We start from the raw sequence: 15619 nt of genomic DNA on the forward strand, positions 1-15619 counted from the left end.
ATATAATGGGTGATTCAACCTATTAATTGCATGAATTAATAGCATAAAAGTACGTATAAGTTCAGACCAACTACTGATATAAGTTCATTCTCGGCTAATCTCCTTCAGAAAAACTAATAGCAAGGATACTAGACTTGATGATCAGCATAATTAGATATGCAAAACAGCAAGAACAGGTTTCTCACTCTGAAAATCACTAGGCAACAGTTTAGATGTTAAAACCATCAGCTCCACAGATCCCATGCGACTCTTCATCACCATATCATTCTTCACCATGTACTTTAAAAGGGTGGAATACTTCCTCTTGGAGCTACAACCAAAAAACCATCCTTGAGACTAATATTATAACCTGTTAACAATGTTCTGGTAAGATTGATAAAATATGAGAACAAACCTCTCAATGCCTGAGGGGTAGAAATACAAAGCTACATTATTGGGATCAGCAATATCGGTTTTGAAAATCTCATGCCATACATCACTGCGAGGATACAGTTTGAACTGCATGAGACCAGCGATCTGTTTTGTGAACTCATAAGCTTTAGGGTTCGCAGTTGCTGCAGGATGAGCAGAAAAACCTTCACAGAATCTGATTTCTTCGGTGATGCCCTGAAGCGTATCTATATCAAGGATCTCAAAGAAACCCCTACAGTCAGCAGTAACAGTAACAGTGAAAATAACAACATAAAGCTTAAATGTAAACTAATGAAATATACATAAAATGTAGGGTGTCCTGGGGCCAGACCACTCCCAAATTCAGTTTATCATCACAGACCAAAGTGGATGAATTAGTGTCAAAAGAACCACCAATGAATTACTAACAATTGAGACATTCGAGCTTGATAGGTAAGCAGATATATATTTGACAGACCATAATTGTGTAAAAGAGCTAGCAAGAGAGCATTGACAGTATAGGAAGAGGGAAATGCTAATACTACTGTTCAATTGTAACACAAATCTTTATTTGAATGTTTTATATGCTTAAATGGTACGCTTTTCTAAGAGAGATTTATGCCCATGCAGACATGCGTATACATGTAGTAAGTCCCTTACCTGCACATTTCTACAAACATTCAGGGAATCCCTGAAAACAATGCAATATATATGTTGAGAGAGAGAGAGAGAGAGAGAGAGAGAGAGAGAGAGAGAGTATGCAAGAACTATGTGAAATATTAAAAGAACTTCAACAAGATTAAACAGTTTCCAAGAAATAGGACTTGCTCCCGGGAAACTCTACATAATCATAAGGCTTCCACAAATGATAAATTGCATCCTTCATTAGAAGTAAAGAGAGATGAATGTTTAATTCTACCTTATTGGTTGAAATGTTAATTCAGAAATCAAGTGTAGTCACTGGAAAGCATAAATGGAGCATACTACTTCTTAGATTGGTTATAAATAAATGTGGGTGATGGTTAAATAATGGTTTGTTGTTGTTTTCAGCCATGGCTAGATAGATTAAATTTTATCTTCAAAGCAAACATGAACATCAAATGTTAATGACATGTTTAAAGTACACAAATACATCACAGCCTTAAGGAGGGTAGGGATACTTACTTCCATATTTTTTCCAAAGTAGGGGCATTAGGATTAGATACAATTTTTAGAGAAAATCTTTCTAGACTCTCAGGACTGCTAAGATCAATACCTGCTCAAATGAAAACAACATTTGCATTAGTTTATCAACATGCAATTTATCTACTATAACACTAGTTTACTTAGGAGGAATGGATAATGATCTATACATAACCTTTAAAATATCAATCAATTGAGAATTTAATTAACTATAAATGAGAAAAATAGATATTCAAGGTAAATAACCATATTATTATAGTAAGTGAGATATAAAAAGGAAAATTGTCTACCGAAGTTAAGCTGATCATATACAATCTTTGGTGAAAATTTTTTTTGACTCTCAAGATTGTTGGTATCAGCACCTGCTCAAATGAAAGTAACATTTGCATTATGTTATCAATATAATTTATCTACTACAGTTACAGTTTACTTAGAAAGAGTAGATAAAAGTATAATTTCTAAAATATCAATTAATCGAGAATTTAATTAACTATAAATAAAAAAATATTGATATTCTAGGTAAATAACCATATTATTACAATAAGTGAGATACCAAAAAAAAAAGTTATGTACCAAAGTTAAGTTGATCAGATACAATTTTTGGTGAAGATTTTTTGTAACTCTTAGAATTGTTGAGATCAACACCTGCTCAAATTGAATTAACATTTGCATTAGGTTATCAAAATATAATTTATCTACTACATCACCAATTCACATAGAAAAAGCAGATAAATATCTCCAAGATAACACCTAAAATATCAAACAATCAAGAATTTAATTAACTATAAATAGAATATATTGATATTTCAAGCAAATAACTATTGTTCCAGTAAGTAATATAGAACAAGAAGTTGTGTATCAAAATTTAGTTGATTAAATATCATGTTTGGTGAAAATTTTTCATGACTCTTAAAATTGCTGGTATCAGCACATGCTCAAATGGAAGCAACATTTGCATTAAGTCATCAAAATGTTATTTATTTATTACATGACTAGTTTATTTACGAGAAGCACGTAAAGACCTCTAAGATAATCTTTAAAATATTAATCAATTGAAAATTTAGTTAATTATAAATAAAAAATACTAATATTTCAAAAAATAAACATTATTGTAGTGAGTGAAATATAAAAAAAAAAAATTTATACCGATGTTAAATTGATCAGATACAATATTTGATGAAGATTTTTCTTGACTCTCAAAACTCTTAAGATCAGTATCTGCTCAAATGAAAACAACATTTGAATTAAAAAGAGGTTTTCAAGATAATCTTTAAAATATCAATCAATCAAGAATTTAATTAACTATAAATTAAAAATATTGATATTTCAAGTAAATAACTATTATTGTTACAAGTGAGATATAATAAAGAAAATTGCATACCCAAGTTAAGTTGATCAAATACAATCTTTGATGAAGATTTTTCTTGACTCTCAGAACACCTGAGATTAACACCTATTCAAATATAAGTAACATTTAAATTAGGTCATCAAAATATAATTTATCTATTAAACACCAATTTACTTAAGAAAATTGAATAAAGTTCTCAAATTTAACCTCTAAAATATCAATCAGTGAAGAATTTAATTAATTATAAATTAAAAATATTGATATTCTGAGTAAATAACCATTTTTATAGTAAGTGAGATTAAAAAAAAAATTATGTACCAAAGTTAAGCTGATCATATATAATCTTTGGTGAACATTTTTCTTGACTCTCAAGATTGTTGAGATCAGCACCTATTCAAATAGAAACAAAATTTGTGTTAGGCCATCAAAATATAATTTATCTACTATATAATCAGTTTACCTAGAAACAGTGGATAAAGGTCTCCAAGATAACCTCTAAAATATCAATTAATCGAGAATTTAATTAATTATATATAAAAAATATTGATATTCTGGACAAAAAAAACTATTGCAATAAGTGAAATATAATATATATATATAAGTTAAGTTGATCAGATACAATCTTTACTGAAACTTTTTCATGACTCTCAAGATTGCTGTGATCAGCACTTGCTCAAATGGAAGTAATATTTATATTAGAAAAATTTATCTACTACAACACTAGTTTACTTAAAAAGATTAGATAAAACTCTATAAGATAACTTTTAAAATATCAATCTATCAAGAATTTAATTAATTATAAATAGAAAATATTAATATTTCGAACAAATTACCATTATTGCAATAAGTGAGATATAAAAAAGAAAATTGTATACCAAAGTTAAGCTGATCATATATAATCTTTTGTGAAAATTTTTCTTGACGTTCAAGATTCTTGAGATCAGCACCTACTTAAATTGAAGCAATACTCGTATTAAGTTATCAAAATGTAATTTATCTACTACATAAATAGATTACTTAAGAAGATTTGATAAAGATCTCTGAGATAACTTTCAAGATATCAATCAATAGAGAATTTAATTAACTATAAATAAAAAATATTGATATTCAGAGCAAATAATCATTATTGCAGTAAATGACTTAGAAAAAAAAAGTTATGTACCAAAGTGAAGCTCATTAGATATAATATTCGGTGAAAATTTTTCTTGACTTTCAAGTTTCTTGGTATGAGCACATCCTTAAAAAATTCAACTCAGCAAGATATCTCCACTAAACTTACTAGACTTAGTGAGTAAAAACACCACACCAAAAAAGAGAAAATAATTTAGATTATTGAGGAGGTGTAGGATAAGCTATGGGAAAACAAAATACAAAAAAGTAAAAATAAAAGCAAGAAAGGCAAGAAACAGAAGTGAATTGTGGAAAATGAAGGAAAATTTGAAAGTTGAGATATGAACGAGTCACTTTCAAAAGGTGATTTAAGAGTAAGCTAAGGAGACATGGAAGCTAGGTAAAAGCCTTGCTTTCACAACAAATTCTGTAAAAGCTTGATTTTGGAAAAGCTACAAAAATTTGAGAGCATAACAATAGTAAAAGTTGTGTATTAAAGGTTAAAGGCATTGGCTTGAGGCAAAACTGATCAAGAAAAAAGTGTTTGATATGATGCTATTTGTTGCATGTCACTGGTGATGGGTACTTGGTCTTCTAAAGCAAGTTAGCACCAATCTAGCTAGCTACAGCAAGAGGGTTGACAGAACATACAAATGGGAATGTGGTTGATAGTAAGGTAAAATTTGTTAGAAAAAAACTGAGAAAGAATTAAAAATTTAATAAAGCAAGTAAAATAGTAAAAAGTCTGAGGCATGATATTACTATCTTTAAGGATAATTTTCGCCTCTTCAGAGTACAAGATTCGATGCAAAAGGATTGTAGCGGTTATCCTCCAAGATTCAATAGACCATTTCCTTATAGTTTGCACAAACTATTAAGAAATAACAGGAACAGCAAAAAGATTTTACAAGAAAAATAAAACCCATCAAGATAAGAAAGGAAAACAGAGAAAAAAGTATGCAGAGAAGCTTAGAGGAATCTTCGGAGGAGATGAAAGGATTAGTGTGTTTGTGTCTGAGGCAAGTAGACTCTATTTATAGGCAGAGCAGAGAATTAACATTACATTAAATCAACATAAAATCAAAGTAAAATCAAAGGAAATCAAGTTGCTAAGTCAAATAACGTTTAACAAATTTTTGAATTAGATAACATTTAAAAATATCAAGCAATAGACTTGGTCAAATAAAGTTTAAGAAATATCTTAAGAATAAGACTAAGTCAAATAAGCTTAAATATTCTAATATTTAAGAATAAGACTATGTCAGATAAGTAAAGAAAGAGTATGCAGAGAAGCTTAGGAGCATAGAGGTTTTTTTTTTTTTTAATTAGGGGAGAGGGGATTCGAACCCTGCTTTAGGTAGGGGATAATGCATCAACCAATTAGCCAAATGTTCAGATGCTAGGCAAAGCAGAGCAGAGAGCTAACGTTACATAAAATCAGCATAAAATCAACGTAAAATCAGAAGAAATTAAGTTGCTGAGTCAAATAACGTTTAACAAATTTTTGAGTCAGATAACGTTTAAAAATATCAGGCAATACACTTAATCAGATAACGTTTAAGAAATATCTTAAGAATAAGACTAAGTTAGATAAGCTTAAATATTATAACGTTTAAGAATAAGATTAAGTCAGATAAGCTTAAAGACTCAATCATTAAGACTATTTCAACTCAGGTAACAAACTTAGTCAGATAACGTTTAAGAAATATCTCAGTGAGAATCAGATAAGCTTAAAGAGTCTAACGTTTAAGAATAAAATTTAAGTCAGATAAACGTAAAAACTCAGTCATTAAAACTATTTCAACTCAGGCAACAGACTTAATCAAATAATGTTTAAGAAATATCTTAGTGAGAAGAAACAGACTTAATCAGATAACGTTTAAGAAATATCTCAGTGAGAAGACATTAGTCAGATAACATTTAAGAAATATGTTAGTGAGAAGAAATAAATTTAGTCAGATAACGTTTAAGAAATATCTTAGTGAGAAGAAACAGACTTAGTTAGATAATGTTTAAAAAATATCTCAGTGAGAAGAAAAAAATTAAATCAAGGTACAAAAAGTTCACTTGAGCTTAACCCGCAAAAGAGAAAATTTACATTTTCTCAAAACCTAACCCAATCTCGTATGCACGTGAACCCACTCTTTTTTCCTTACTAGCAATAAGTTTATGATGAGTTTTCATATATAAAGCACTCACCTCTTTTGTACCTTAGCTACGTGGGATGTTTGAACCTTATCAAATATACTATTTTCCAACAAAACTTGCCTAAACTATGAGTTAGAGGATTAGTGAGGAGGTTGTGTGCAGGGTTTGTGGGCGGTATAGCTTAACCTGAATTCCTACAGAAGTGCAGATTTTGTTTTTTGCTGCTTCTGTGTATAGAAATCTTGTGGGATTTCTAGTTGTTATGGCATGATTCTATAGGGTTCTCTTGAGATTTCGGATTGTATGTCTGGGGTGGGTTGTAGTTTTTTCTTAAGTTTGATCCCAAGTGCAACCAGATTGAATTGTTTCTGTTTCCTTTACGCGGTTCACACCAAGGTGGGGGTCTTGTCCCTTTTGCTGTGTTTACTGCATCATTACCTCAAATGGGTAGTCTTTTGTAATGACCCTATTTAGTAATGAAAGCTGATATTCCGCCTTCCAATAAAAAAATTAACGAAAGCAAATTTGCATTAGATCAATAAAATGCAATTTATCAATTAAAATGCATCAACTTAGGAGGGGTGGATAAAGTTCTCCAAGATAACTTCAAAATATCAATAAATCAATCAAGAATTTAATTAATTACAAATAAAAAATATGAATATTCTAAGCAAATTACCATTATTACAATTAAGTGAAATACAAAAATAAAAAAAAAGAAAGAAAATTGTGTACCAAAGTTAAGTTGGATTCTTGATGCATTGGGGTTCACTTTGTTTTGATAATTTTCAGCTAAAAAACAATTCCCTTTACCCTTTGTCCTTTGTTTTGCACAGAAAAGAGCAAACATTATTTACGTTTGAGGCACATGATATAAACGAAACGAATCTTTGGTTGACAAAGAGCATTACAAGTTGTCAAGCAGATAGGCACGGCATGCATTCGCAACCACCAAGAAATGATATGTAACTTCTAACTTGTATCAAAACCAATGTATGGTAACAAACGAAAAAGAACCACAAAGGAAATGTAGGTAAAGAAATTCATGTCACAATCAACTTATCCAATCATACAGACTAAAATGAAGAAATTTTTCTTGCCTGAAGAGTGGATCAGTGGAGGACTACTGGGTTCTGAAGGTCCAGATTTATGTACCAGGTCTTCACCAGCATTTGAAGCTTTGAATTTCTCCAGGGCCAGTAGAGTACCCAAGGAAAAAGGACCTTTTAGGAACATAGTTTCTTTCCCTGGCACAATAGGAGAGAATCGTAAGTTACAGCATATGAGCGCAAAGGAGGAATTATAAAAAGATAGGATACACAACATTGCAGTGATACTCTCAGAGATGAGGTAATCGTACCTTTTGCCTGAGTGGATCCCGAATTCGCTTCCTGCTTAGACCAACCATCACTTGTATTCATTTGTTCTAAATCTTTTAGGGAAATGCCATAGTCAGGGTTACTGACTTTCCTTTTTTTCCGAAGCAAAACCAATTTCGAACGAGATGCAGCTTTCACAGCAAGAGCTGAATTACTTCCAGGGCCATCTCCTTTTGTAGTTGCTCTCCGGGTTTTTTTTAGAGACTGTATTTTAGAAGTCAAATGGAACTTCTTACTACCTTTTACGTGAACTGCCTGTTTTGGTGGAGCAGGAGAGGACGAATTTGCATTTTCTGTTGGCGGCAGACACTTGGAACCGACAGGATTTGTCAGAGCTTGACTCTTCGTAGAACCCAGATTACCCCGTCTAATCTGTTTTGCTGTTTGAGTGCCAGAGTTTAGTTTGTTGAGTAGAGTACCCGAGGAAAAACGACCTTTCAGGCTCACAATTTTTTTCCCTGGCACAATAGCTGAGATATATCGTAAGTTAACAGCATAAGAGCAACAAAGGGAGAGCTTATAAAGAAGAAAAAATACACAACACACAACATAACATTGCAATGATACTCTCAGAAATGAGGCATCCGTTACCTGCTTCTCCCTGAGTGGATCCCGAATTCACCTTCTGCTTAGACTTGCAATCACTTGTATTCTTTTGTTTTATATCTTTTGAGGAAACCCCAAAGTCAGAGTTACAAACTTTGATCTTTTTTCGAGGCAAAACCAAGTTGGAACTTGATGCAGCATTGACAGCAAGAGCTAAATTACTTTCAAGGCCATCTCCTTCCTCAGTTGAACTTTGGGTTTTTTTAATTTTAGATGTCAAACGAAACTTCTCACTATCTGCAACATGAGCTGCCTGTTCAGGTGGAGCAGGAGAGGAAGAATTTGCATTTTCTGTTGTGGGGAGACACTTGGAATCGGCAGGCTTTGTCAGAGTTTGACTCCTCTTAGAACCCAGATTACCCCGTCCAATCTGTTTTGCTGTTTGAGTGCCGCAGTTTAGTTTGTTGAGTAGAGTACCCGAGGAAAAACGACCTTTTAGGCTCACAATTTCTTTCCCTGGCACAATAGCTGAGATACATCGTAAGTTAACAGCATAAGAGCAACAAAGGAGAAATTATAAAAAAGAAAAGAAAATACACAACATAACATTGTAGTGATACTCTCAGAGATGAGGCATCCGTACCTGCTTCTCCCTGAGTAGATCCTGAATTCTCCTTCTGCTTAGACCTACCATCACTTGTATTCTTTTGTTTTATTTGTTTTGAGGAAACCCCAAAGTCCTTTTTTGGAGACAAAACCAAGTTGGAACTTGATGCAGCATTGACAGCAAGAGCAAAATTACTTCCAGGGCCATCTCCTTTCTCAGTTGTACTTTGGGTTTTTCTAATTTTAGAAGTCAAATGCAACTTCTCACTATCTGCTACATGAACTGAGTGTGTTGGCGGAGCAGGAGAGGAAGCATTTGCATTTTCTGTTGTGGGGAGACACTTGGAATCGGCAGGTTTAGTCAGAGCTTGACTCCTGTTACAACACAGATTAATCCGTCCGACATATTTTGTTGTTGGAGTGCCAGAGCTTAGGGTCACGACTTCGTTTACGGCAAGAAACTTCACTTTGGACTGCCTTGAATTTTTTTTCACTTTTAAAGGATCTTGCCAGGCTCTATATTTACTGAATCTCCTAGGTCCTGGAGAATGTACTGCACTAGAATCTATGCCTTCCTTATTTGTCATTGTACGTAGATGATTAGGACAATATTGGAGTCTTAAAAAGATTCGTCTTTGCACCAGGTCTTAATTAAACTATTTTTTACTCATCTTACGTTTCTCTTGGGACCTCCATTGAACGAGCTTGCAAACAATATCTGATAACAAGAGGACCAACAAGTTGTAAGGAAACATATGGTATTTATTAAAATACATTTTATTAAGATAGGAGAGAGAATTTTGATTTAATTTTTTGAATAAAAAATACGTGTAATTATTATTGAGTCAAAAGGTCGGGTGCTACGTACGATATTGATATTAAAATATCAATAATAGAAACAAATTGGACTGAAGGAATTATGGAATATGCATACCTGATTACATGGTATAAACACCTAGCACACCAAGCATACACACAAAAAACAAAAAGATGGCGAGACAATTTCAAGGCTAAAAGAAGATAAATCTATGAAGTACCAAATTTGGACCAACATCTTTATTTTATTTTATATTTTTTGAAAGGCTTGAATGTATTTCTATCGATTCATTACACAAACAGGCAAATGGTCCAACGTCAGGTCTGCAACAAAACAAAAAATCAAGGAAAAACAAGTGGCAAAAGCAAAGGAAAACAACATAAAATGCTTGTTGAAAGGTAATTGCATACCAGAGAGGACCTATCCTTTTGAAAGAACTTGCTATAGAATTCTGAAGCAAAGGAACCTGCTGGGTTTGTGAAGATGGATAGGAGTGACCTATCCTTTTATTTGAAAGAACTTGATAAGAATTCAAAAAGCACAGGAACCTGCTAGAGTGTGATATGGAGCACTTATGGCAAGAATCTAGACCATATTCTGTCTGGATACCTTGTTTGCTCATTTTCTATTCTTCATCTTTCCTTTTTTACTTAAACATTTGCGCACACACACCAGGAGAACAATTTAGGAAAGACCTGTTTATGGTAATCAACGATGCTATTACCATCAAGGAGAAGAATTCTATATCTACATTAGATATGCAGGTAGGGATACCTCATGCATGCATGTATTCGTTCAGACCAAGTGCAAAACACAGATGAGCCGATTAAGACAAGACAGCAGAATGTTCCAGAAAAATCTGGGGATAGCACTAAGATAGATCGTCCAAGAGCAAAAGAAAGAGTTAAGGCAGTTCTTGATGTGTTAAGAGAGACCCCATATATAAATATATATTGATGTGTTAAGAAATAATGTATTGATATAATTATTGTTCACAAAATGTTCAAAAGCTACCTTAAACCTGCAACTTATGTACTATTTTAAAATGAACATCACAAGCAAAACCAAGAAAGACCCATCACTGATCAACAAATGAAGTGGACTGAAGATAGAACCCTTTTGAATAACAAACTCTACTTGTGAAATTTCCATATCATTTTATGCTATCCAAGCTTCGATTAATATTATAGGTGAGCATTAATTGACGTAAACCGAAATAACCGTTCAGAATTTATTGAATTCAGTTAATTTGGTATGATTTTTTTTTTATGATAAGAAAGATGGTTTATTTCGTTATTTCAGTTGAATCTTTACGTTTAAAATTTATAACCAAATCAATCATTAATAATATAAAATTTTTCAACATTCTAGATTTTCAATCTCTCATTTCTCTCACTCGATCTACCTCTCAGAGTTTTATTATTACCAAAGCCTTTACATAAGATCATAGTATACTAAACTCTAATTTTGTTTTGATTTAGCATAAATATAGATTAAAAAAAGTGTATACGAAGTAATATTTTGAGGACATTGTTATGAATTTGAAAAGGATTTGAAACTTACAAGCATAAATATAATATAAGATACAATATTTTAACAAGAGGATTCGAATTTAATTTTTTTGAATCAGAAATACATGCACATTTATGATTGAGTTGAATACTCAATTAGTGCAAGTATATTATTAGATTTAATATGTTAATTAGTAAAAACTAAAATTGAATTAATACTATTTAAGATGTTTATAAATATTTAGTACTATTTCTATATCAATGTAATTTTGACCTTAGCTATTTTAACATAGGTACATGCACTCATTTAGTTCTATTATTTGAGTGAGCTCTCTTTTAACTCAAACTCGACTTTTAAAAACCGGTCAATAAATGAAGTGAAATAAAGATAAATCCCTTTTGAAACTGTTACTTGAGTGAGCATTAATTGACGTAAATCGAAATAATTGACTAAATCCTAGAGAATTAGGTAATTTGGTTTGCTCTTTTTATTTCGGTAAAAAAAATAGTTTCCTCCGTTATTTCGGTTGGTTTTTTATATCCAAAATTTATAACCAAATCAATCATTAATAATATATTTTTTAAATATATTTTTTATAGAAAATATTATTAATATTTTAAATACATATATACACAAGGTTAAGCTAAAGGCATTTTGGACTTTGTTAATGATATATTATTGAAATATTAAGTAGTTTTTTTAAATCCATTTTATATATAAAAATACTATTAACATATATGATCATTTTCATCAATTAAAAAGTTTTCAGTATTGGTACTTTTATATATATTATACATATATACAAATTACATACACACGACTCTCGGTATTTCATTTCTCTCACTCAATCTACCTCTGAGAGTTATGCTATTACTAAGGCCTTTTATTGTATATTAGACTCGGATTTGTATTGATTTAGCATAGATATAGATAAAAAAAAAAGTGTACACAAAGTACTATTTTGAAGAAATTGATATAAATTTGAAAATAATTTTGAAACTCATGAGTGTAAGTGTAATATAAGATACAATTTTTTGACAAGAGGATTCGAGTTTAACTTTTTGAATAAAAAATACATACACTTTTATCTTTGAGTTAAACACTCAATTAGTACGAGTATATTATTAGATTTAATATGTTAATTAGTAAAAAGTAAAATCGAATTAGTACTACTTAAGATGTTATAAATATTAGTATTATTTCTATTTCAATGTAATTGTGACTTTAGTTATTTTAAAATAAATACATGTACTCGTCCAGTTCTGTAATTTTAATGAACTTTTCTTATAACTCAAACTCGACTTTTTTAATAAAACAATCTCTACTTGACTAATGAATATCTCTAATTTTCATATATTTGATTATATATTGATCATTGGATAATTAAATAGGTTTATATCTTTGACATTCAAATCGCAACCACATAAATACATGCAAGAGTATATGATAGTCATCTTCCTGCAGGTATATGTACTCCAATCCTTGGAAAGCTGCATCTTCATTTCCTACGCCCGGCTGATGCCATGAGTACTCCGACAGCCGCAATGAACATGAACAACATGCTGAATAGTAACACATATGTTCTTCGGGATGATCTTCGGTACTCTCCAAACAGAATTACTCCCCAGAATGTGCTCACCAGAGGAAGTGCCTGATCCCATCACAGCAAACATATGGAATGTGTTTGATGTTAAGGAATTTAGATATGATGGGGAATTGAAAATTTAAGCTTTTGAATTCAAATGTGATGGTAAACCAATGTGCTTTTTGTGGATGAAATCAAACCTGAACAGCGTCTGCTGCTGCATAGCCTGCAGCTTGACCTCCCATGAACTGGAGACCATTCCCAAAGCCACATAGAAGGCCAGCCAGGAAGGCCCAGCCTCGGCCATTCCAGTCTTTCAGATAGGCCTTAAAGGTTGATCTGGGTACTCCCAGAGCTGGATGGTAAAGGAAGCTGATGTTTAGGATGAGAGCAATCACAAAGCAAGAGAGCGAGAAGTAGAAAAATGCTGTGTAGACAACCAACTTAGGAACCCCTTCCTTCAGAGTGTGCCACTGATCGTTTGTTGCCAAGTTAATTGCTGGGGAGAAGAGGGAGAAGCAAACACCGGCGAAGAAAGTTAAGGCCAGTCCAATGAAAGTGCTCTTTCCAAACACCTGCAAAGAAGAGTTAATCAAGCCAAAGACTAGTTGTGCAGAGAACAATACCATTTGCTTCTTGGGTTGTGAAGACCAAGTAAATTGGTGATGTGAAGACCAAGTAAATTGGTGAAGTGAAAACTTCCTAACCTTGATTGACCTTCTTTTCTCAAGCTCTATCAGGAAAGTTGCTGTTCCTGCTTTTGCCTTGTGTACAGGACCGTTCCCATTCTCTAGATCCTTTGTTACTGTTATATAAGGAGGCTTAGTAAATCAACAAAAGACAGACAAATATGAGGTGCTCTGCAAGAGATCCGAATGTTTCTTACCCTTGTTTGGAATTGCTTCTTCGGGCACCGAGGAAAGCACAGCCCTGGCAATATGGTTGATTTTGTGAAGCAGGTAAAGTTGTTCGATAAACAATAAATAGGAAGGCGGCATTTGGAAGGTATCAACGCAGTTGAACAGTTTTCCAGCAATCGTATACAGAAACAAACCAATGAACAGTAACATGAAAATTAATCAAATCAATATGAAAAGATCAGATGATATGTTTAGCTATGTATGTGAAGGAAAGAAGCATTACTCCGTCCCAGTTTTGTTCTCATTTGACCAACTGCTAAGCTTTGCTTTATCATCAGCTGCGTTGGATGAGTGAACAGCTGATGCAAGACAAACAGCTACCAGGAAGCAACCAACACCTGGGAAAAGGATCTCAGCTCTATTGATTTTGTCATCTAAGAAGTAATTCAAGGTTGTGCCTGTTACAATCAAAAAAAGAAACCAAAAGTCAGAAATGTTGCAGTCTACAAAGAGATCCAAAAACTCAAGTTCTTTTAGAGTGTTCAATGGGTAACCTATGACAACAGTCATGCTTGATGAAATCACTTGTACAACTGATAAACCAACGAAAGCCCAAGCATATTGTGTGGAAAGATTTCCCAGGCTGAGAACCACCCCACCAGCCATTGCAAACAGAACAGAAGGCCAATTCTCCTGCATCAATTCCCATGGAAAATATTAAACCAGTTGGAAGTGGTAATATTATGCCATTTTAAACAAAAATATATATAGAGACAAGAATGCTACATCAATCACTTTTGAAAAATATATCCAATTTAGTTCATTACATAAACTCAGATATGTGGAATGATACAAGGTTCCTGCAAAGCTTAGTTGTAAGAACTTTTCCAGCAAGCTAAGAATCACCCACCAGGATTCAGAATATAGTTTGACAGTCAACTTGGAGCAGGTAAGAAACTTTCTATGTTCATAAAAGAGAAAACTAAACTAGAGGACCTCCAAGTGAGATAGAGGAAGATAGCATAACAAAATGCTACATGACATCCAAGTTCAATCTCAGGATTTCTGCTTTCTGACAAATCCCATTTCATTCTAGTACTGAATCGATACTTGATGCTGTAAATTCTAAAAACTAAAACTTTTCCTGCACTGCTATAACTATGAGAATAGTATGATGATATTTAAAAATAAAAGTCCAAGGCCTAACTCAAAACTCAAAAGCCAAAGGGGAAACTCACCTGAGAAAGTTGAGTAAAAAAATTGGGTCTTTCGACCGTGCTCTCCCCTATCTGACCAAACGTTAAAGCTATAATGACTGCAGCCAAGAGATTTGTCATTGTATAATCAAGGTAAGTGTGCTGAGGAAGGCGTCCTCGTCTTTCTAGCAGAGTGATAATAGCAGGCCAGGTGCCCAAGAAGAAAAGAGCAAGCAGCATGCAAGCTATGGCACCTCCTTTACTCTCCACTAGATACATCTTCAATTTATCAAAAAGTACAATCCTCTAAGTTGGAAGGGTAATTGAAGAAGAAATGTCTGAAAGTCCTACAACCATGAAAACATGTTAGTCTAAAAGCTGGTATTGTCCCTCACAAAGTTCACCAAATCCCACTAGAGTGCTGATCTCAAAGAAACGATAAAGTCTTCTGAGATGGCTAGTGCTGAAAAAAGAGAACAGAGAACCCTTTAAGAGACCCCACTACTACTTTAAATTTCAAAGCAAGAAGTTTGGAATCTTTGAAAGAAACCCTTAAAAAAGTCCAAAAACTGTATATCCCATGGTATCTTTCAAGGTTTACCTCAAGCACAGGAGCTACTGCAAAAGAATTTACGGAATATTTCAGGCGGCTGCTCCAAAGTATGTGTTGAACAGCTTCTGCAAAACAATATACGATGGTTCCAAATTCCCAATGATCAGGTTTATAGCTTACTTGGTGAACGCAGATTCATTTGAGTGCAACTTGTTCCAAATATTTGCACGTTTCTTCTTTCTTGTCACCATCCATAGTGTTGAAAAGTCAACAAATTCAATGCTTTGCAAGTCAATATGTACATGTGCGTATACGTGTACGTGTGTCCATACATTGATCAATCCAAACTTATTGGCCTACGGCAATCCAAGTCCATACAAACAGCAA

At 33.0% G+C, this 15619-nt stretch overlaps 1 protein-coding gene across 2 annotated transcripts; it reads right to left on the bottom strand.

The window, feature by feature from the left end:
* Positions 12372 to 15391, bottom strand: LOC18610257 (ureide permease 1). Of its 2 annotated transcripts, none has more exons than XM_007045809.2 (8): positions 15281 to 15391; positions 14722 to 15142; positions 14038 to 14176; positions 13767 to 13941; positions 13510 to 13553; positions 13331 to 13428; positions 12824 to 13198; positions 12372 to 12689 (listed from the first exon to the last, which is right to left on the bottom strand). In XM_007045809.2, the coding sequence occupies exons 2-8, from the start codon at positions 14956 to 14958 to the stop codon at positions 12537 to 12539; spliced, it is 1221 nt and encodes a 406-aa protein (XP_007045871.2). In that variant the 5' UTR covers positions 14959 to 15142; positions 15281 to 15391; the 3' UTR covers positions 12372 to 12536. The 2 variants fall into 2 exon arrangements, with proteins under 2 accessions (XP_007045871.2, XP_017969993.1); XM_018114504.1 differs by having other exon boundaries at positions 14722 to 15026; positions 15281 to 15386.

This window comes from Theobroma cacao, chromosome 2, assembly GCF_000208745.1.
Source record: "Theobroma cacao cultivar B97-61/B2 chromosome 2, Criollo_cocoa_genome_V2, whole genome shotgun sequence".
NCBI classification, from domain to species: Eukaryota; Viridiplantae; Streptophyta; class Magnoliopsida; order Malvales; family Malvaceae; genus Theobroma; species Theobroma cacao.